This window comes from Lynx canadensis, chromosome X (assembly GCF_007474595.2).
Source record: "Lynx canadensis isolate LIC74 chromosome X, mLynCan4.pri.v2, whole genome shotgun sequence".
NCBI classification, from domain to species: Eukaryota; Metazoa; Chordata; class Mammalia; order Carnivora; family Felidae; genus Lynx; species Lynx canadensis.
Genome location: NC_044321.2, coordinates 31,253,671 through 31,275,299, shown reverse-complemented (window position 1 = coordinate 31,275,299; position 21,629 = coordinate 31,253,671). Strand labels below are relative to the sequence as shown.

The 21,629-nt window shown below is 37.8% G+C and overlaps 1 protein-coding gene across 1 annotated transcript in view; it reads right to left on the bottom strand.

The window, feature by feature from the left end:
• Nucleotides 1-21,629, bottom strand: part of CFAP47 (cilia and flagella associated protein 47) — a 550,869-nt gene that overhangs the window by 326,707 nt on the left and 202,533 nt on the right. Inside the window, exons 31-33 of the mRNA XM_030305764.1 lie at nt 13,696-13,777; nt 12,084-12,170; nt 1,801-1,993 (exon numbers count right to left, since the gene is read on the bottom strand). Of these exons, the coding sequence (XP_030161624.1) occupies nt 1,801-1,993; nt 12,084-12,170; nt 13,696-13,777 (362 nt within the window). The remainder of the gene's footprint in view (nt 1-1,800; nt 1,994-12,083; nt 12,171-13,695; nt 13,778-21,629) is intronic.

The following is a 21,629-nucleotide window of genomic DNA, read 5'->3' as shown; positions in this document are numbered from 1 at the left end:
GTACATATTAACATGGAAAGTGCCTCCTCCTACCCCAACCATTCAACCTGACTCCTGCAATATGTACCAGAAGGTACAAACTGGTAAGCTAATATATATTCAATTATCTGGAATAGAGTAGAAAAATGTATGAAACCTGAATGTGTCTCTTTATTCATGCATTTCTGCATTCATTTATTTCCTCAGTGTTTGTTATCTGTTATCTTCCAGGCACTGTTCTAAGCTCTGAGACACCAGTGAACAAGAAAACAGAGAAGAGTGTTTCTGTTAAGAAGCTTACATTCTACTAGAGGAAACAGACTCTCGATTTTATATATATAATTTGGAAAAAAAGCTATTGAGAAAAACAGACGAAGAAAGAGAAGGATGGAAGGACATGCTATTTTAGGGAGGGTATTGCGATATCTTACACATAAAGTGATATGTGAGCAGGGACTTGAATGAAGTGAGAAACAGAATCATGAAGATATCTAGAAAAATAATGCTCCAAGCAGAAGGAAGTAGAAGGGAACACAAAAAAAAGGCTTTGTAAAGCCATAAAACTCAGAGTTTAAAAAACAAAACAAAAAAACCAGAAAGAGGCCAGTGCCTGTAATGTATTATTCTAAAAAAATGCAGCAAACTCTTTGCAATTAACTTGCATAGACAGTTTTGTTGGTAAAAACAGAATCATAAAAAATTTCCAACAAATGAATATACTCATTTCTAACATACGTACATATTTTATACTACTCTGGTTAAAGTGTTACTCCTTAGTAACCTAATTATTTGTACTTTGTTTTTTGAACAAAGGCCAGATACAGTTTTATAAGATATGAATCTTATTCAATTGTTTTGATATTATCAGCATGTCAATTAGAAGGTACTAAAATATTCTATGTTTACTGTTGCCTAATACTAATGTATCACTATATCTATTTTAATCTTGATGTCACTATGTTTGCTAAAGTAATGCCTTCAAGTTAAGAGCAACTGTAATGCAAAGCCTCATTTTAAATCACACTCTTAAATCTTCTTGCTTCTAAAGCTTAAACTCTGAGAGTTCAGCATAAAAAATAAATTTAATGATTAAAACACAACCCATCCTGAACACAATAGGTTTGTTTGTACTTGGAAGGGGGGAGCTGAATTTTAGCCATAGAAACAACCAACATGCACTCTGTCTTCCATGTCACTACAACTGACGCTTATGATAAAGGAAAAAAATACACTATACTAGCAAATTGGAACTTTGAAAGGAAAAAAAAAAAAACCTGAAGTCTCTTATGATGCAAGTTTATAGAGCCTCACTCCATAAGGACAGAACCAGGGAGTGGCCACCCAAACAGTGGAGCAGGTCTCTGTATGAACACCCATTAACTAGTCTTAGTACTTGGACCTAATATGACCAACCTCCCCCTAGATTCATGAAGCATTATTGCACTTAGTGATTTCCAACATGACTGTCACAGTGACATGGAAGACATTTTCTAATCAAATTCCACTTGATATTAATTAAGTACATAAAAGATTTGATCAGTGTCACCTAAATTTATAGAGCTGAAAATGCCAGCAATGATGTTAAGGCTATCTTTCAGTTGTAGAACATCTCTATGAAATTTTTATCATTTCTTCTTCAAAATAAATTAAAGAAGCATCTTTTATTATTTCCATTTCACATGTAAGGAAACTGAACTTGAAGGTATGAAGAAATCCTTTTTACAGAAAAGAGTCAGGTCTCGAATCCATGGATTCTGAGTCCAGTTCTATGTTGTTATACTACAATTAGTAATAATTTATTTAAAGAAAAAAATTGCTCACCATTGGGACAGTTCTTCCATATAATATGTCGGGCATTCTCATAATTTGTGTTCATCCAATTAAGCAGAATCCTTTCAGAACTCGAATATATGTTGCTGGATACAAAACAAGGATTGACCTTTGGTGAATTTTGCACATGAATGGGGGGCAGATTACTGCTGCAGTGTGGTACAACCCGGGATAGTACCAGAACCTGAAATTGGGAAAAAGACAGAACTTTTACTAGACCTGAATGGCAAAATTAAAAATTAATATTTGAAGAGTAAATAAAGGAAGGCATCAGTATTTTCTGGTTGATTACATCCATTCAAGAGTAAAAGAAGGCATCGGAAAAGCCCTACAATAAAGATGCAAGTCACAGCAATGCGGTAACAACTCGCCTGTTCAAATTTCACCTTTGTTTGAAATCCTCATGGAGGCGGGGCCAGCAAGCACAATGCATATTTAAATATCCTGAGCTACAATCTGTGAAGTCTCAAAGTCTGCAAGGTAACTGTCTCTCCCTTAATTTATAAAAACCTGTTTGTGCATTTTAAGTCCAAGCCTATTATTTTATAGAAAAATGTTGTAAGTGGGATATCTAATTTCCCAGGCCACAAGAAATAACAAGTAATAGGAAAAGAACTACTGTAAGCAGGCACATTGATAACAGTAATGAAAAGCAAGAGAGAATAGTCAGATGACAAGAGATTAAAGACAAACTATTAAAGGGCAAAAAATAATCTAAGTTTCTGAGCACCAGGTAGAGGAGAAATTGCCCGTATAGAATCCTGTGGTAACCTCTGTACTAGATACTGAGACAATACAAATGTTTCAAACACAAACTGCATTCTAGTTTAAAGGTAAGAAGGTGTATATCCATTCCTTCATTCAATTCTTATGTACTGAGCGCACGACACAAAGCCACTTACTGTGCTTGGAAATAGGGACATGACAACGAAGCAATGCAATCTCTAGTTAAAGTGCATTTAGAAAGATATTTAATCCAAAATGACTGAATTTCAAAATATTTAAGAAGGTAAAGTGTAAAAGGTAGAAAAACAATTTAAAACATGCTACATGAGGCATCTGGGTGGATCAGTCCGTTAGGTGTCCAACTCTAGATTTCAGATCAGTTCATGATCTCATGGTTTGTGAGTTTGAGCCCTGCATCAGGCTCTGCGCTAATAGCATGGAACCTGCATGGGACTCTCTCTTTCTCTCTCTCTGCCCCCCACCTGCTCAAGCTCTCTTCCTCTCTCTGAAAATAAATAAACTTAAAAAAAAAATGTTACCAAAGTTAATTCCTTTTCCAAAGTTTCCAAGAACAAGGTAATATTACACCTGCATTTGTCAGTGTTTCTGTGTGGCCTAAAATTCAAGCTGTTATTCTACCAGGAAATGCTCTTATATTATTCAACCATGTTTAAAGACAATAATATTTTAAAAGTAATGATTAAGGGCACCTGGGTGGCTCAGTTGGTTAAGCGACTGACTCTTGGTTTCTGCTCAGGTCATGATGTCACAACTCGTGAGATCGAGCCCTGTGTTGGGCTCTGCACTGACAGCACAGAGCTTGCTCTGGATTCTCTCTCTCCCTCTTTCTCTGCCCCTCTCCAATTCACTCTCCATCTCCAGACAATTAAGTAAAATAAATAAACATTTTTTTAAAGTAATGATTGGTTTCATAATGAATAAATGGAATAGCAATGAAAAAATGTGATGTACTTCCCCGTGAAAAAACTGAACAGCATGTACATGACATGAGGTGAAATTTTAATTTCATTAGTCTGCTACAATTTCACAGAATGTTCTAAACTGTGTATAAATTATTCTACTAAACCTTAACTAAAAATGTATCCCAAAAAGGCACAATTAATTTAGGAATTTGCAAAAGTCAGATCAAGTTTAATTTTTAGAAGTTTACCTTTCCCTTGGTCATACTGTTTAAATGGAAGAATAAACATTGCTCAAACATACCACAAATGTTTCTCACCCTAACAAAATTTCTTGAAGTCACTTAGGTCTAAATACTATCAAGATCACAAATTTGTTGTAAAGAGAATACAATTTAATTCCATAGACTAAGAACTAGAAAAACAATAATAAATTTTTAAAAAGGAATAGAGAAAGAAAAAAATTTTAATTGTTTTTTTTGAGAGAGAGAGAGCGCATGTGAGCACAAGAGGGGCAGAGAGAGAAGGGGGCAGAGCGTTCAAAGCAAGCTCTGTGCTGACAGCAGAGAACCAGCTGCAGGGCTTGAACTCATGAACCATGAGACCCTGACTTGAGGTGAGGTCGGATGCTTGACGAACCGAGCCACCCAGGTGCTCCAGAAAAGAAAATTTTAAAAGAAGCATTCAAGCTTGTTCATCCACAGCCCCTACTGAGGAGGCCCACCTGGAAGTGATCTGGGGGTGAAGACACAAGCTTCAGTTAAGACAGGAGGTAGAGAGAAAGCTCAAAGAGGAGACAAGCTACAAGGCAGTTTGCTGGTGGTGGAAGGCACAGCAGCAATCTGACCTCGGCTCCTAGGCACTGCATAAATCATCCACAGAGATCGATGCCAGGGATTCCAGGAAAACTGAGATGCACCTGTTTCTGATTTAAAGATGAGGCCCTGGGGCGGCTGGGTGGCTCAGTTGGTTAAGCACCCGACTTCGGCTCAGGTCATGATCTCACAGTCCGTGAGTTCGAGCCCTGCATCAGGCTCTGTGCTGACAGCTCAGAGCCTGGAGCCTGCTTCGGATTCTATGTCTCTTTCTCTCTCTGCCCCTCCTCCACTTATCCTCTGTCTCTCTCTGTCTCTCAAAAGTAAATAAATGTAAAAAAAAAAAAATTAAACATAAAGCCCTGCAGGCCCAGAGATCTGTTTCCCTTGTCTTCTCACCCCTATTACCCATAGTGGCTCCTGGCTCCTTAATCATCCCTCACCAGATCTCCTTCCCTATCAGCCTATATGCTAGTTTTTCTCAGAAGATCCCTCATCACTACTTCAAAGAGGAAAGGGATGGGGCGCCTGGGTGGCGCAGTCGGTTAAGCGTCCGACTTCAGCCAGGTCACGATCTCGCGGTCCATGAGTTCGAGCCCCGCGTCAGGCTCTGGGCTGATGGCTCAGAGCCTGGAGCCTGCTTCCGATTCTGTGTTTCCCTCTCTCTCTGCCCCTCCCCCGTTCATGCTCTGTCTCTCTCTGTCCCAAAAATAAATAAACGTTGAAAAAAAAAATTAAAAAAAAAAAAAAAAGAGGAAAGGGCTGACATATTAAATGAGAACAGGGCAGTATCCTACCACGTGTCCCAAAGTTCTTGCATCTGCACTCACTTTTCTTCCTTCTCTACAGCAACAATGGATGAGCTATCCCTTATCTTGCACTAGATACCAAACCTACTTATCTTCTTCTGGAGATTCCTGCATCAGTTGCCTTTTTTAGCTTTTGGATCTTTAATTTATCTCTCCTCAGCAGTTCCTTTTCAGCAATATCAAAACATGCTCACTTACACTTGGATTCCCCTGATTCTTCTGTCTGTTCCCTCTACCAGTTATAAATCATGAAGGCGTTTTCTACCCTTATGCTCTCCACTTTCATTCCTTTTGTTCATCAAACCAAAGTCCACCTAATAACCTTCCCCCAACACATTACTACTCCCACACCCTGAAAGTGCCTTTGGCATCTTTGTTGTCCAATACAACAGGGAATTTTTTTTTTAACGTTCATTCATTTTTGCGAGACAGAGAGACAGAGCATGAGTGAGGGAGGGGCAGAGAGGGAGACACAGAATCTGAAACAGGCTCCAGGCTCTGACCTGTCAGCACAGAGACCAATGCGGGGCTTCAACTCACAGGCCATGAGATCATGACCTGAGCTGAAGCCGGACGCTTAATCGACTGAGCCACCCAGGTGCCCCTACAACAGGGAATTTTTAATCATTCTCTTAAGCAACCTCTCAATTTCATCTGGTATCAATTTCATCTGATACCACGCCTTCCCTCAAAGGCTTTCTTCCCTCCTTGTTCATCATGTCATAAAGTATTAATGCTATCTTTTTGCAATATTTCAAGCTCATTTGCAGGATTCTCTTCCCTTACCTATTTAAATACTGGGTTTCTTTGATATCAGGTTTCTCATGCCATCTTTTCTTCATATTTTATAGGTGTGTTTCTCCCAATTTTATCTCCCAGAAACCACTAAATATGCATTAAGAAAGATCACTAATTGTTGTAATTAAAAAATAAAGATTCAACATAATATTTATTTATTTTTTTTTTTTAATTTTTTTTTTCAACGTTTATTTATTTTTGGGACAGAGAGAGACAGAGCACGAATGGGGGAGGGGCAGAGAGAGAGGGAGACACAGAATCAGAAACAGGCTCCAGGCTCTGAGCCATCAGCCCAGAGCCTGACACGGGGCTCGAACTCACGGACCGCGAGATCGTGACCTGGCTGAAGTCGGACGCTTAACCGACTGCGCCACCCAGGCGCCCCTCAACATAATATTTAGAACATTATGTTAGTAGTAGTAATGAGAATAAGTGTAGCTTAATATCAATGAGATGAATGATATTGTTACACTCTATCAAGGTATTTACATCTACCTAGATGATGGATGTATTGAGCTCTATATCACTTTATATATTCAGTAATTTCTTTTCTTACTCTCTATTTCCACTAAATGAGAAAATCCTACCTCATGATTACAGGTTCATAGAATAGGTGCTCATTTTGATTGTTTTGGACAGTCAGGCCCAACATGAAGCCTGAAATTATAGAGATTATTTTTTTATTGAAATCTACCTCATCTACTTTCAAATAACAAGCAAATGCCGAGCTGGTTGATGAACATACCACACTCAAAAGCCAAAGGTAAAGAAACTCAGGCAATAGCATTAAATAGTATTCTACTCTTCAATGGCATTCATCTTTGGGAAAAGTTTCTTCAGCTTCCACTACCAGGAGCTCCATAACCTATACAGTGTCTTTGTGCAAATTAGAAAATGACACATGCTCTAAGAAACTGTCGTCCTGATGGTACCCTTATTTAAAGTAAAAATACCCCCTTCGTTTGTTGAGACACAGAGTAGAATAGTGTCCATAGCCTTCATGAGCAGCACATAGGCTGGTTTTAGCTCCCAACCATCAACCCAAGCTGCGTAGAAACTACACAATCATATTCAGTCTATCTGTCTATTCAACAGTTCAATACATTTTTTTCTCCAATAAATCTTGGAAAAAAGCCAAACTTTAGATGCTTTAGTGATTTCTCCCATATTAAAAATCATGATATTCAAATCCTATAGGTATATGTCCAAAACATGGATAGGATTACCTGGTGGATCATTTGAACTAGCCACTTAAAATAATGAAAATGACAATATGGAAAAACATCAGTGCTATGAAGATATTATTTTTAATCTCATTCCTGTTGGAAAAATGCACGTGGGGGGCACCTGGGTGGCTCAGCTGGTTAAGCGTCCAACTTTGGCCTAGGTCATGATCTCACCATTCCTGAGTTTGAGCCCCACATCGGGCTCTGTGCTAACAGCTCAGAGCCTGAAGCCTGTTTCAGATTCTGTCTCTCCTTCTCTCTGCCCCTCCCCTACTCACGCTCTCTCTCTCAAAAATAAATAAACATTAAGAATTTTTTTAAAAATTAAAAAAAAAAAGAAAAATGCATGTGAGAGTGACCTCCCCTTCATAACTAGCACATCTCAAAATTGGAGAGAAACACCTTGAATTGACAGAGATCGCGAAGCAATTAGGTAACTCAGTAGCCTAACAGTATTTATATTTTTTTCTATTTCCTTTAACAAATGACTTTGTAACTGAAGCATATTTTTAATCACCTACATTTCCCTATGAATAAGGGTTCATTTGCAACACGCTTTCTTGTGACCAATGGCTAAATGTCTGTCAATATCTACCACCAACAGATTTCCTCCAGGTTACATTACAAATTAATCTTACATTAATGACAAAGAATCACTCTTCCAAGAGCATGGGCTTTCGTTGGTAAAGAGAACAAAACGTTATCATTTACTTCTTTCACATGTATTTATCACACACCTGCAAATGTGTTCGTATGCTCCCTTATATCCAAATAAAGCATGCAATATTTGCTACCACATATGAGAATAACAGTTTCCACACTATATGCCACTGACATTAAGGGACATCCTGTAAAGCCATTTAAGAAAAGAACTTCACCAATTTTACTCTTCCCAATCACATTTAACTGAAGCTCATTTTCAGTTTTCCTCACAAATATGATCCCTTGTGCTATCTTTGCTTGTCTTCTACAGAGGCATGCAATTCTAAATAATGCCTCAGTAGAACTGGGGTCTTGCCTACCTTTAGCAATACTAGCAATACTCCAACTTTATAACAGAAGTTTTGAATTGGGGAAAATGTGTTTAATTAATGGGAAAGATTACTGCTGTCTGTTTAAAAATATCAAAATATTTTACAGAATTGTGCCACTATTAAAAAAAAAAACCCTTATGATAGACAGGACACTGGGAACAAATGAATAAACTGTTTACCTAAACTTATTATTCAGATATTTATTATTAATCACCTTTTTGTTTTCCAGATTCTTCGGTAAAAATAGCACATGCACTTCTTTCAGCATATACAGATGTATCCTTTATATCTACATGAGAGCCCTATTTATATATTTACATTTAAAACAGCATTCTGAATTTGAGTGTTTGTATTATTGTTTTTCATCTCTCTTGTGCTTCAATGACCCATTTTTAGCCATCAATACATTTTTGTGAATTAGGAATATAATGGAAGAAAATAGCAATAATTAAACATGGAAATTTAACAAGCAAAAATAAGCAACTGCCACAAAATCAAAATGGTTGAGACAAGCTATATTCTGTTTTCCAAACTACTAGCCAAGGAGAACTGACAAAGGCAGCCATGGAATGCATACATGACCTTTAGGAAGGAGAAAATAAGAACCTAAAGGGATTGTGAAAATCACAATCTATTTCCAACCTGTGAAACTCCCATCAACAACACTGCTTGCTTTTACAAGAGAAATTGCCAATCCACTTCTGATTTACTGGAGCTTCTAGAGCTATCCATGCTTTAGACACAATACATGGAGAATCACAGCTCTGTGTGATTGGGCAATCTTATCTATTACTATGACTTTATCAGCAAAGAATCCCAAACATACGTTGCCACCCAGAACTCTTTCCTGCCTGAAGGATATACCCACTTCATAATGACACAGGGCACCATAATACAGCACAACCAAAATTAATTCATTATGTCTTCTTACCCTATCTCATCCTCCACACCCAACAAAATCCTGTTAGTACCCCCACTGCCTTGTTATTTCAGTGACTGGCATCAAATTCCATTCAGTCACCCCAGCAAGACCCAATGTCATCTTTTACCTCTCTCTTTCACCCCCCACCCCAAGATCTATTCACTAACCAAGTCCTACTGTTTTCTACTCCTAATATTTACAAAAGCTGCCCCTTACTTATCTTTCCCACTACTACCAGTATTCCCAGCACCAGGCTCTTAAATACAGCTCCAAAGAGTTTCCACACTGTACCAGAGTGTGATTTGTCTAGAATGCAAAGCTGATTATGTCAACCTCATGTTTAAACATGAGGATGCTAACCTCATCCTTTGCTAGGTCTGTATTGACCCTGGGCTAAAATCCAAAAAGTCCAGATTCCTTGGTTTGGCTTAGAAAGTCAACTACAATCTAACTTGTGACTGGGATCAAAGTCAGATTAAATTGATTTTCTTCCCAGAAACCTTCCCCAAGGCACAGGAAAGGTAGGTTCTTCTCTAGGTGCACTCACCCTTAGAGCTCTGGGCTTACCTTATCATAGCATTTGTCATGCTTCCATGTAATTATAGATTTTTAGTTACTTATATACTCCAGGACACAAAATCCTGGAACAGAAAGACTGTATCCGGTTTACACCCTCAGAGCCTAGTACAGTGCCTGCACCCTAATAGTTAAGTAGCAAGTATTTGTTGAGCATCTGCTATGTAGCTGACACTCTACCAAATTCTGAATTTACAAATAAGATTTAGTTTTTATTTTATTTTATTTATTTATTTCTCTTAATTTTTATTTATCCTGAGAGAGAGAGAGAGAGAGAGAGGGAGCAGGGAGAGTAAAGAGAGAGACAATCTCAAGACAGCTCTGCACTGTAAGCATGGAGCCCGATGCAGGGCTCAAAGCCACGAACCGTGAGATCATGACCCGAGTGGGAATCAACAGTCAAATGCTTAATCGACTGAGCAACCCAGGCACCTCAATACTTGTCTTCTAAATTCATAGACTTATAGGTTGGGAAAGACAGGTAAGATGAACTACACATATCCATCAATGCATGAGTGAATAAATGAATGAGTGAAGAAAGCCCACAACCCAATGTCAGGACTAGTTTGTCCATAAAGTAGGGCATTTTCTTCCCTTCTGTTTTAGAGGTCCTCCTCTTTATTAGTGAGCAAAATTATAGATGATACAGCCTGGAGTTAAGAAAAAAAAGAAGAAAATGTTCCAAATCTAAGTTTGGCTGAGAGTCATGAATGCCCTTGTACATTCTTCAGGGAATTACTCCAGGAAAAACAGGATTTCTGTCTTTGACATCTGGCAAAAAAAAAAAAAAAAAAAAAAAAAAAAAAAAAAAAAAAAGGCGGGGCTGGCTGACACAAGAACAAGAGGAGAGGAGTAAGTAGGAATCATGCAGCAGAAGGAACTCTCTAGAGGGTAGGCTGGGTAGCTGGGTGCCGTGGCAGATTTAGGCTACCAGAGAGGAGGAGCAAGGGGACCTGGGGCTTCAGTACCTGCAGAGAACAAGAAAGAAATAAGCTTCATCTACATCAGAGGGTTTTATATGGCTAAAATCAGGTGACCTTGGAAGATAGCATGTATACCTGTAGACTTTTGTTTCCTTGTCTCTCAACTGGAGATTACTGCTTGTGAAGATTAAACAATATCACATTTAAAAAGCATCTTGTGAGGCTCAGTTGTTTAAGCGTCTGACTTTGGCTCAGGTCATGATCTCACTGATGGTGAGTTCGAGCCCTGCAATGGGCTCACTACTGTCAGCACAGAGCCTACTTCAGATCCTCTGTTCCCCTCTCTCTGCCCCAACCCCACTTGCAGCCTGTCTCTTAAAAAAATATAAAATAAAATAAACTTTTCAAAAGCATCTCATGACAAGAGTCTTACATAAACTACACACTATCTAGTTATTAATTTTGTCCTTTCCTTTCAGTGACTGCTGCTTCTTTTTAACCTCTCCCTCATTTTAACTCCCTTGTTCCACAGCTCACCCTACTTATGGTTTCGATCTGTGAAGACAAAGCAAAAACCCCCACAAGTCTTAGTGGGCAAGATCTGTCATGCCGCATTTAGAAGCCTAGGGAATGATTCTCAGGACTTTTTTGTTTATCCAAAAAAGATGCAGGATGTGAAGGCACAATTTATGCTATGTTAATCTACCTACAAATGCAACTTGGCATGAGGTAAATTGGAGAGTCTCCTCAAAACCTGGCCTTACCTACTGACGTGGATTCCTAGTGGATATCTCCCCAGAATAACGTTTATAGCAAGAGTCTAGTATGTACTAGAAGTAGAAACCATAATTGTCACTATCAGCCATTCTTTAATGAATGCTTCCTTTTATTTTGTTTATTTTTAATGTTTATTTTTGAGAGAGAGAGAGAGAGAGAGAGAGAGAGAGAGAGAGAGAGATACAGAGCATGAGGAAGACACAGAATCCAAAGCAGGCTCCAGGCTCTGAGCTGTCAGCACACAGCCCGACGTGGGGCTCTTACCCATGAACCATGAGATCATGACCTGAGCCAAAGTCAGATGCTTAACTGACTGAGCCACCCAGATGCCCCTAATGCTTCCTTTTAGTACCAGAATATGACAGTAGCTACCTATTTTAGGGACTACATTTCTCAACATGCCCTGCAGCTAGGTACCATCATGTGAGTAAATCCTGCCCAACAGAAATGATACACTTTTTGGGTGACAGCCTTAAACAGTATTTACTTTTCCTCCACTACTCTTCCTTGTTCTGAGAAATTGTACCACAATGAAAGCCCAGTACTGAGCGTAGAAGAGACACCGTACTATCCCTAAAGCACTTACTTCTCAATTGTTCCATGAGAAAGAAAAAGAAAATGTCTACCTTATTTGAGCCACTGTGCTTTTGAATTCTTTAATCAGGATCATTACCTATACCTTAACTAATACATTATTCATATAAATCAACCAAAATACCCTAGCAGTGAACAAGCCTGGAAATGTTACCTTGTATATCTGAAGGAATACATCTGTCCATGCCCCTTTACTCCAGGCTTCAAACCGAGTCATCTCTATAACAATAGAAGGTTTTTCCTTAGGCACACAGGAACACACAGGCAAGGTATTTAGTGGAAGAGTTAAAAAAAAATAAAATATTACAATATTAGTAAAAATGTAAGGCAAATATAAGTCCAAAGTTTTAACCACGTAGCATATAAGGGTTTTTTTATTCTTTTTACAAACTTTTGCATGTTCTATTTATACATTCATCAAGATCTCTAATTCTCCATGTACCAATAAAAGAAACTATCAACAGAGGTAACTTTCTGGAACACACAGCCCCTTACTGAGGTCAGAGATTTATCCATTCACTGTATCTATTAGCTCATTCTGTGGCAGAAGTGGCAGAATGAAATGCGAAGTTACTCTGAGCTCTGAGCCCCAAAAAGGAACATGGTCTTTGGCTAAGCCACCGGAACTCACCAGTGTCAAAGGACAGGCCCCTGGTTCTCCTGATCACGTCATGTGGTGAGAGGAGAGTCGCCTCAAAGCCTGTAGGCTTCTCCAAGCAATTCCCCTTCTCAGCAGGTTTCCGTAAAATGAACTGTGTACTTTGAAAACAACTAGGCATATTTTGCTTAATTTCTGCCTATTCTCCCCTTTAAATGAAGAAGGGAAATGAAGGGAAATGGCAAGTGGTAGGGAAATTCAACCAGTATTTCCTTAGAAGATATATATTCTAAAAATTTCCTTTAAAAAATCATTTACAAAAGAATAAACTATTCTCCATTATTAGATCCACTAAAAGAAGCAATTATATATTTAAGAAAGCCATGTAATCATTTCTGCACAGTGTAGGGTCCGAGGGCAGGCTGCCCCAAGATGGGTCACTTTGGCACAAAGATCGAGTTTGAAGGGGTTTGGGACAGGTCCCCCCAAAACCCAGGTCCTGTGGGTTCAAGAGAAATTTTTCCCCTCCCTTAACTCACAGAAGAGTCTGTATGTGGTGGGGGGGGGGGGTATCTCTATCAAAATAAGGTTGTTAGCAGAGATAAATTTTTATATGAGTGGTCCATCTGTCTGGCAGGGCAAACACCTAATTACCAAACATCTACTCTTCTTATCACATTGTGAAGTACATTCCTTTTCTCTAAAGTCCCAGACCCCTACCCCCTTTCTCCTTAGTTCAGGATGACTTTTATACCTCATTTTGCCTCTCTTTGGAATTTCCATATCTATGTGGATTCCCCTTATGTCTGCTAGTAAATTTTATTCTCTCCTATTAATCTGTCTCATGACAATTTAATTCTCAGTCTAGCTAGAAGGACCTTGAAGGGGACAGGATATTCTTGTTCTCTGACAACAGGAACTCCATAAAAACTTTTAGACAGAAAAACATGTCTGTGTGTGTATATGTATACACATATATTTAAATGTTTGTTCTTAATATTTATATTAATATTTATACACACACACATAGGCTTTGCAGAGAAGCAGAGTCCATAAGACATTTCATAAATAAAAATACCAAGATTTTAAAATGAAATCTTCTAACAAAGACCAGAAATCAGTCAATTCAATAACTGTGTAGATTGTTCTAGAAATTGTATTCCCTTACTGTAATTTCAAGCCACTTTTTATAATCTTCTGGTTCAAGCAGAAATTCTGGCAGCACATGAGAAATACATGCTCCTTGAGCGCTAAAATAAAATAAAAGTCCAAATTATTATGATAGAATACTCAATGGTTTGTATTTCATTTGCATTTGAACATCAATTATTTCAATGTCATATAGTTTAATGTGTATTGAATTTTAATTTTCAAATTTAAAATTTGTATCGTCTTAACAGTTCCCTTAACAATGAAACGTGCATATGATGCTTTCTTTAGAGAATTAATAATGACAAAGAACTCACTAAACTCTATAATCTTAAGAATTTCACTTGCCTATAATCAGCCACATCTATCCTTAAAAAGTAACAGAACACAGAGTTATATGACTTGACTCCTATTGCCAAGACACTAACCATTTTATTGCTGTATGACATTATAAAATTGAGGGGTGCCTGGCTGGCTCAGTTGGTTAAGCGTCTGGCTCTTGGTTTCGGCTCAGGCCATGATATCACAGTTCATGAGTCTGAGCCCCCCATGCTAACAGCAAGGAGCCTCCTTGGGATTGTTTCTTTCTTCCTCTCTTTCTCTGCCCCTCCTCCACTTGTGTTTTCTCTCTCTCTTTCTCTCAAAATAAATAAACTTAAAAAAAAAACATTATAAAACTGAAAAATATCCAGGAAATGTTTGAATACAATAAAGCATCTAACAGATCATTAGTCACCCAATGCTTAGTGAATGCCTATCACAACATATACCTGAATATAGAAAACCCCAAATATAACACAATTTATCACCTATTTTTCCAGAGAATATCCAAAAATTCTGGCTTCTCTGATTATATAAACTTGTAGTAGTATATCTGTTGTAGCAAATATCTATTTAATATTATTTTATACATTTAAAGGCATATATATATATATATTCATATGTATAGAATTTATCACATTCAAGATTATATTTTTAACAGTCATATTTCTTGAAATATTTTAATTCAAGGTCTTCATATTCATGTCTACCACCAGCAGAACCACTTTAATGAAGTTTAATCTAATACGGTTTGGGCAGGAGTGCTTCCTAGTGGGGATTTAAATGTTCAAGTCTAACTCATTTAGTGACCATAGAATGCCATCCACGATAAGTATTTGTCAGAGAATGCCACCTCTAGTACTCAACTCTGTAGATGTTTTGCAGTCCTGTAACCACTGAAAAGTGGGAAAAAGAAAAGGTGGAAAGGAATCTCAAGATAATTCTATAAGCTCAAAGCTTGAAGGTAGCACAGATGAATGAGAAAAAAGAAGTGAGAAAGGGAACCCTAGTGGGGATGGAAGCAAAGAGCAGAGTTTTAGAGAGATTAAGTTGGCCTTGGCTTTGGGCCAGAGGAAGCTGGTGGAAGAAATTATACTGCATGCATAAAGCTCCTTTGTTCAGAAGTCAAACACCATGCATTCTGTTTGATTGTCACACATTTCCCATCTGCATCTACATTACTCCTATGATTCCTCACTAGGCTGCAATTATTATAGAGTTAAATAATATCTAATTTTAATGGAACACTACTCCTTAGCAGGAGTAGCCCACCTAAAGCATATGTAGGAACTCAAATGAGATGACGATCCATGAAGTTGAAATCCCAGTGGTGTCTGTCTCTGAGCTGCCTGTCTAAACAAAGACAGAGACATGCAGAAGATGGAATACTTTCTTGCATCCAAAACAAATACGGGATTCCAGAAGGAAATCATCACTTCTATTAAATGCTACCGAAAGTCTAAGAAAAATTATCAGGGAAACATTAAACTGAGAACTTCGTAAGGAAAGAGACCGTGTGGTATTCATTTGAGTATTCCATAGTGTCCAGCAGAGAATCGGCCCTCAGTAAAATGTTGAGGATGAAGAATGAAATGAATATTTTGCAATATTAAAGACAACAAGCCCCAAATGGAGTCAGTTATGCTAAACTCCATGTCCCCAAAAGTGAGATTTAACTTCATTATGATTTCAGCTCTCCCAGAAAGGGGATCTGAAAGCAGTCCTTCAGAAATGCCTGAGCAGCATTAGCTAGGTAATCTGCCTGAAAGATCCCTACCATCGCTCCTAGACAAAGTAACTTTGCAATAACCAATCTGCTTTTGTGCTGTAGGAACTGAAAACTTTTCCCTCCTAACCTTCTAGGTATTTTTGCTAATCCAATAATCAAATTGACAGACAGATGAAGAGGGGGAAAAAAACAGATTTAATTACATACCTATGGGAGCCCCACAAAGACAGGAAGACTGAGAGGCAGTCAGGCAGTTGAGGCTAAGGAGAGGGGTTAGGGGTCTGGGTCTTCCAAGGGGAGGGAGAAAATTCACAGGATTATGAAAAGAGCAAATATTTGGTAAAGAGTCATTTGTCATGCCATGTAGTTAAGTCTTTCTGATAGGAAAAGTTATCTCTGGTAATAGCTCCCTTCCTGGTACAAACTTTTATGTAAATTCGTGTAGACAGTTAAGGGTGAGGTAAAAAGCTTTTCCTGTCTGCTAGGTCTCACTTGCTTTCAGCTCAAAACAATCCCCATGCCAAAGTGGCACAGTTTGGGATGGAACATTCTGTCCCCCGCCCCCATTGCCTAAGCACAACTCCATTGTTCTTGCTTCCTTCTGCCTATAAAATCTCTTGACTTGTACAGCTCTTCAGAGCTTTTTTCTATCTGCTAGATTGGATGCTGCCCGATTCATGAATTGCTGAATAAAACTGATAAGAGCTTTAAAATTTACTCAGGTGAATTTTATTTTTTCACAGAATTTTACAGACACTGTTATGAAGTGAAGGTTAGCAGAATATGCCACTGGAAAATATACTTCTTTGGCACACCAATTATTTTGAGAAACTGCAGGAGAGGAGAAGCTCTAAAAACAGAGTAGAAGTCACCCTTTTGTAAAGGAAAACATACCTTTAGAAAGGAAATTTACATTAGAAAAGGGGCCTGTACCAGGAAGAGAGCTATTGCAGGGAAATAGATAACTTTTTCAATTGAAAGATTTATCTGCATGACAGGGCAACCTTTGTGTAACAAGTATTTCCTCCTCTCACCTTTGCAAAGAATTACCTCTTCCCCATCTTGGCCCCCTTCCCTTTTGAAAGCCCTAGACTCCTATTCTTTTCCTTAGCTCAGAATGGTATAGAAGTCTCATCTTTAGGCTTTCTTTTGAGTCTCAAATCTTTGGGGGGCTACTATACTTAACATACACAATCAATATTTTTTCCTCCGGTCTTTATATTACAGGGCAGGTTGGGGGGGGGGGGGATCTCAGCCAAGAATCTAGAAGGGTCAAGGGAAAATTATTTTTCCTCCCATGTAAGAGACTCGTTTTCTTCTTTTCATTTGGAATCTATCTTAAATCCTAACTTCATCAGTCCCTAAGACAGTATTAATGATTGTGCTTTGTCAATAGATTTTATGTCTGATCAGTATTATAGAGAGTTGACTTTCATAATTGATTTGATTACACTTTTACATGCTAGGTTTTCTATTTACATATTTCTTCCAAGTTTACACTAAGTAGAACAAAATAAATTAGATGTAATGAGTTATTAAATCCTCAACTTGATCTCCAAAGATTTTTGAATTTCTCATTTATTGCATAAAATCAATATAATTTCACTTGTATACTGTAATTGTTCACTATAACATTTATGATTTTTTGAATTTAATATATTTATTTCCATGATGAAACATATGCATGTATCTTGGATTAATGACCCAATTTTATTAACCATTGAAATGTTGAGGGATTTTATCATAGCCAACATATCCTGATAAGCATGTATTTGCTAATAAAAAAGCAATAAATTTGAATGGCTTGGCATTAACTCCAAAATCATTCTTCCATACTTGGGTCCTCACATCATAAAATGTCAAAACAGAAACCATCCATGTTAGTGTCAACACTACTGGGAGCTGTACCAACATCAGCGCTACAATAATAAGATGACGATTTTGAGTACCATATAATTTACTAAAGTTATCAGAAAACTGTTTAATTTCTATAATGCACAAACAATAAAGATTTATTTAAGCGTCTGACCCTTTTTCTTCTGTTCATAGGTAACACTTCAATAGATTTTAAAATACAACTTTTTTTTTGTAAATAATTATAATTAACCCCTTCTAAAAGAAAAGAGATAAACACAACTAACTTTCTAAAATAAAAATGTCATTAGAATGTTTGCCTTATTGAATTAAAACATTTACTTTATTTAAATCAATCATCAAAGACCAAGAGTGGGACAGAGCAAAATTAAAACAAAAGTCATGTGCTTTCTATTTTAAAATTATAAAAACTTTTTAAAAGTTTCTATTTTATCTAATAAAGACACACTTGATAAATATTGGTTTTCTGGCAGTTTTATGTCAATAAAACTTTTCTTTCTTATAGAGGTACAGACTTTTAAAATATTCTATTTGGGGGCGCCTGGGTGGCCCAGTCGGTTAAGTGTCTGACTCTTGATTTCAGCTGAGGTCATGATCTCAGGGTTCGTGGGATCGAGCCTTGTATCATGCTCCATGCTGACAGTGCGGAGCCTGCTTGGGATTCTCGCTTTCCCTCTCTCTCTCCCCCTCTTCTGCTCTCTCTCCCCCACTCTCCCTCTCTCTCAAAATAAATAAACTAAACTAAAATATTGTATTTCAGTGATAATGATATCACAAGAGTCAGTTTTCCACATGTCACTAATGGCTACCATATTGAAGAAACATAAGAAAACATTTTAGCATATGAAACCCACAGATCACAACTGATTTCATTTAAATTAATCATCATCACAATCTACTATGTGTCATGTAATACATATTTAATATTTTTAATTGTTTTATCAACCAGTTAAGTTTGGGAATTATCATCTTCAACTTTACAGATATGGAAATTGAAGCTTAAATGGGTTAACTTGTGTAAATTCACAGAAGTACGAAAGAGCTAGAATTTGAGCCTATCTCTACCTAATTCAAAAGCCATGCTCTTGTACCCAATATCAGTGCATTCTTCCAGAACCACTCTTAGACTGCTGCTTTGAAATATTTTTATTCTTAGATGCCATTCCATTAAATAAGATACCATAGTGGTCATGCATAAGTAAGAAGGGTATAAAGTTTTTCAAGATAAAAGAAATGAAATAACAAATGGAATTACATTTATGTATAAAGCAGAGTGAGTTGGTTTTCTCAGCGTATTTATTTTGGTGAATGAAAAATTTATATAAAAATCAATGGTATTGGAAAGTAACAGTTACAATAGTTTTAGATCATATGATAACCTACATTGCAGTTTCAATGCTAGGTACATAGTGTTTTTGTTCTGCTTGTTTTAGTTTTATATTATGGAAATAATAAAAAAAAAGTTTATTTTTTCAGTGAAAGTTAATGACATCATAAAAACGATTAATGGTTATAAATAAATGAAATCATATCAAAGAACACTAGGCACTGTGTTAGTCTGCTCAGTCTGTCATAACAGAATACCACAGGCTGGGTAGTTTAAACAGCAGAAATTTATTTTCTCACATTTCTGGAGACAAGAAGCCCAAGAACAAAATGTTAGAAAATTTGTTTGGTTGTGAGCCCTTTCTTCCTGGCTTACAGACAGCTTAGCATCCCATCTTTATGATACCATTAAACATAATTACATTGTTTTCTTTTTAATATTTATTTTATTTTTGAGAGAGAAAGACAGAGGGATCCCTCACACGTAGGGGAGGGACAGAGAGTGAGAATCCAAAGCAGACTCTGCACTGTCAGCCCAGAGTCCAATGTGGGGCTCAAACTCATGAACCATGAGATCATGACCTGGGCTGAACTCAAGAGCCGGACACTCAACCTACTGAACAATCCAGGTGCCCCAACCATAATTACATTCTTAAAGGTCCTGTTTCCAAATACAGTTGCACTGGGGGTTATGGCTTTAACAAATAAATTGGAGGGAGATTCAATTAACTCCATAACAGGCACAAATGACAAAAAAAAATTAAGCATATTGTTTCAAATAGAGTGATAAATTTATTACAAACTATAATACCTGTTTTCAAAATAGTTTTTACAAGACATATGGCATTGTTATGGGCTGAATTGTGTCCCCTCAAAAAGTCATATGTTGAAACCCTAACATGGTACTGCAAAATTGGACTATACTTGGAGTTAAGGCCTTTAAAGAGGTGATTAAGATAAAATGAGGCCATTAGGTGGGCCCGAATCCAATCTGACTGATGTCCTTATATGAAGATGAAATTTGGACACACAGACACCAGGGGTGTGTGTACACAAAGGGAAGACCATGTGAGAGGAGGTGGCTGTCTCCAAGCCAAGCAAAGAGGCCTCAGAAGAAACCCAATCTGCCAACACCTTGATCTTGCACTTCTAGTCTCTGGAACTGTAAGAAAATATATTTCTGTTGTATAAACCTTCTAGTCTGTTATGGTAGCCAGAGCAAACTAATACGGATATGAGGAAATAAGTGCTTTAATAATTAAAGAATTTATAGGTTAGTATTATAAATAAAGTTCAATGTATAACTTTCATAGTACAGACTCCACATTTTCCCAACTTGATCCTCTCTGACTGGCTACACCTCCTCTCCTGGAATGCAAATACTTTATGTTTTCTTCTCTTATCCCTAATTTTTCATATCTCACAAATTTTTTTCCATTCTTCTATGACTACCCTGAGACTCAATTTCAAAGTCTTCTTCCTGTTACCACACAAGCTCAAAAAGCAAATGTCTGTGAAAGACAATGTTAATAAATAAATATTTAATGAACATTGGTTCCATTCTGTGTTATGAAGGATGCTGGGTGTCAGAGACGCCAGAAGACTGAGAAGTGCTTCCTACCCTTAACATGCACGCAAATTAGTGGGGGTACACTGACTCATAAATAAGTCAGTGGTATGAAAATAATTTACAAAGTTATACATAGCCATGCTGTTTTCCTTAACTGGTATTTTATTTTTCTCATTCGTTCAACTAGATGGGGCACAGAGAAACAGGAAGAAAACATAGACTTGAATGTTCACATATCTTAGTTTTTCCTAAACTTAACAGTCTCTTTACAAGTAATCCTGTGCTTTGGGATAAGCAATCAATTTCAGACCTCTCGATTCCCGCACAAGATGGCACCTGGGAAGAGGCAGATATATTGTCTAATAAATAAAGCTTCAATTTCAGGTTTCCTCACTTTCATGAGTCTCTTCTAAAGCCATATATATATATCCGTATATCTAAATTTTATATTTTTAATTTGATATTTTGTTAAGGAAGGATCTCCAAATTGTGTAAGGCCTCTCAGAACATGGATCAGTCCTATATTTGGGTTCACATGAAGTAGGTGAGAGGGACTTTTGTATCTGTACAAGCAGGTTTGTGATTATTTTTCTGGATCCTCAGTCTCTTTGGCAATGTTCCCTATCTCTGTCTGGAGCTTAGCTGCCATGTGGGTGGGCATTTGCCACTGAGGCCTGAGATGAAAATCTCGTGTCTCTCCTCTTAGCCCCATTGAGGACCAAGAAGTCCCTCATAACTGACTTAGCCCCATCCCAGTCCTCATATATTTGTCATTCATACTGTGGCTTCAGAGCCAGCCATCTCCTCCCCTTCTGCGTCTTCAGTGGCGTCCCTGTCATTAGTCAGCCTCTAGAACAGGAGGCCGGGTCTTAGCTCAGTTTCCTTAGGTGACTTCTTTGCTCTTCTCAGAGTGTGTCCCTGTCAGGCCGCATTCACAGAGACAACCTCTCCAGGAAGAAAGGACCTGGCCATTGCCATTTCCCTCCCGCCCCTCGGCATAAACACAGAGCCAGCCACCTGGGGAAGCAGCACAGCAAGGACACTGGCTGCCTAACTTGCTTACACTAGCCCCACCCCACATTCTTCTAGTGGAACTGCCATTCTCAGTCAAGCTGGCCTCAGTCCCAGCCTG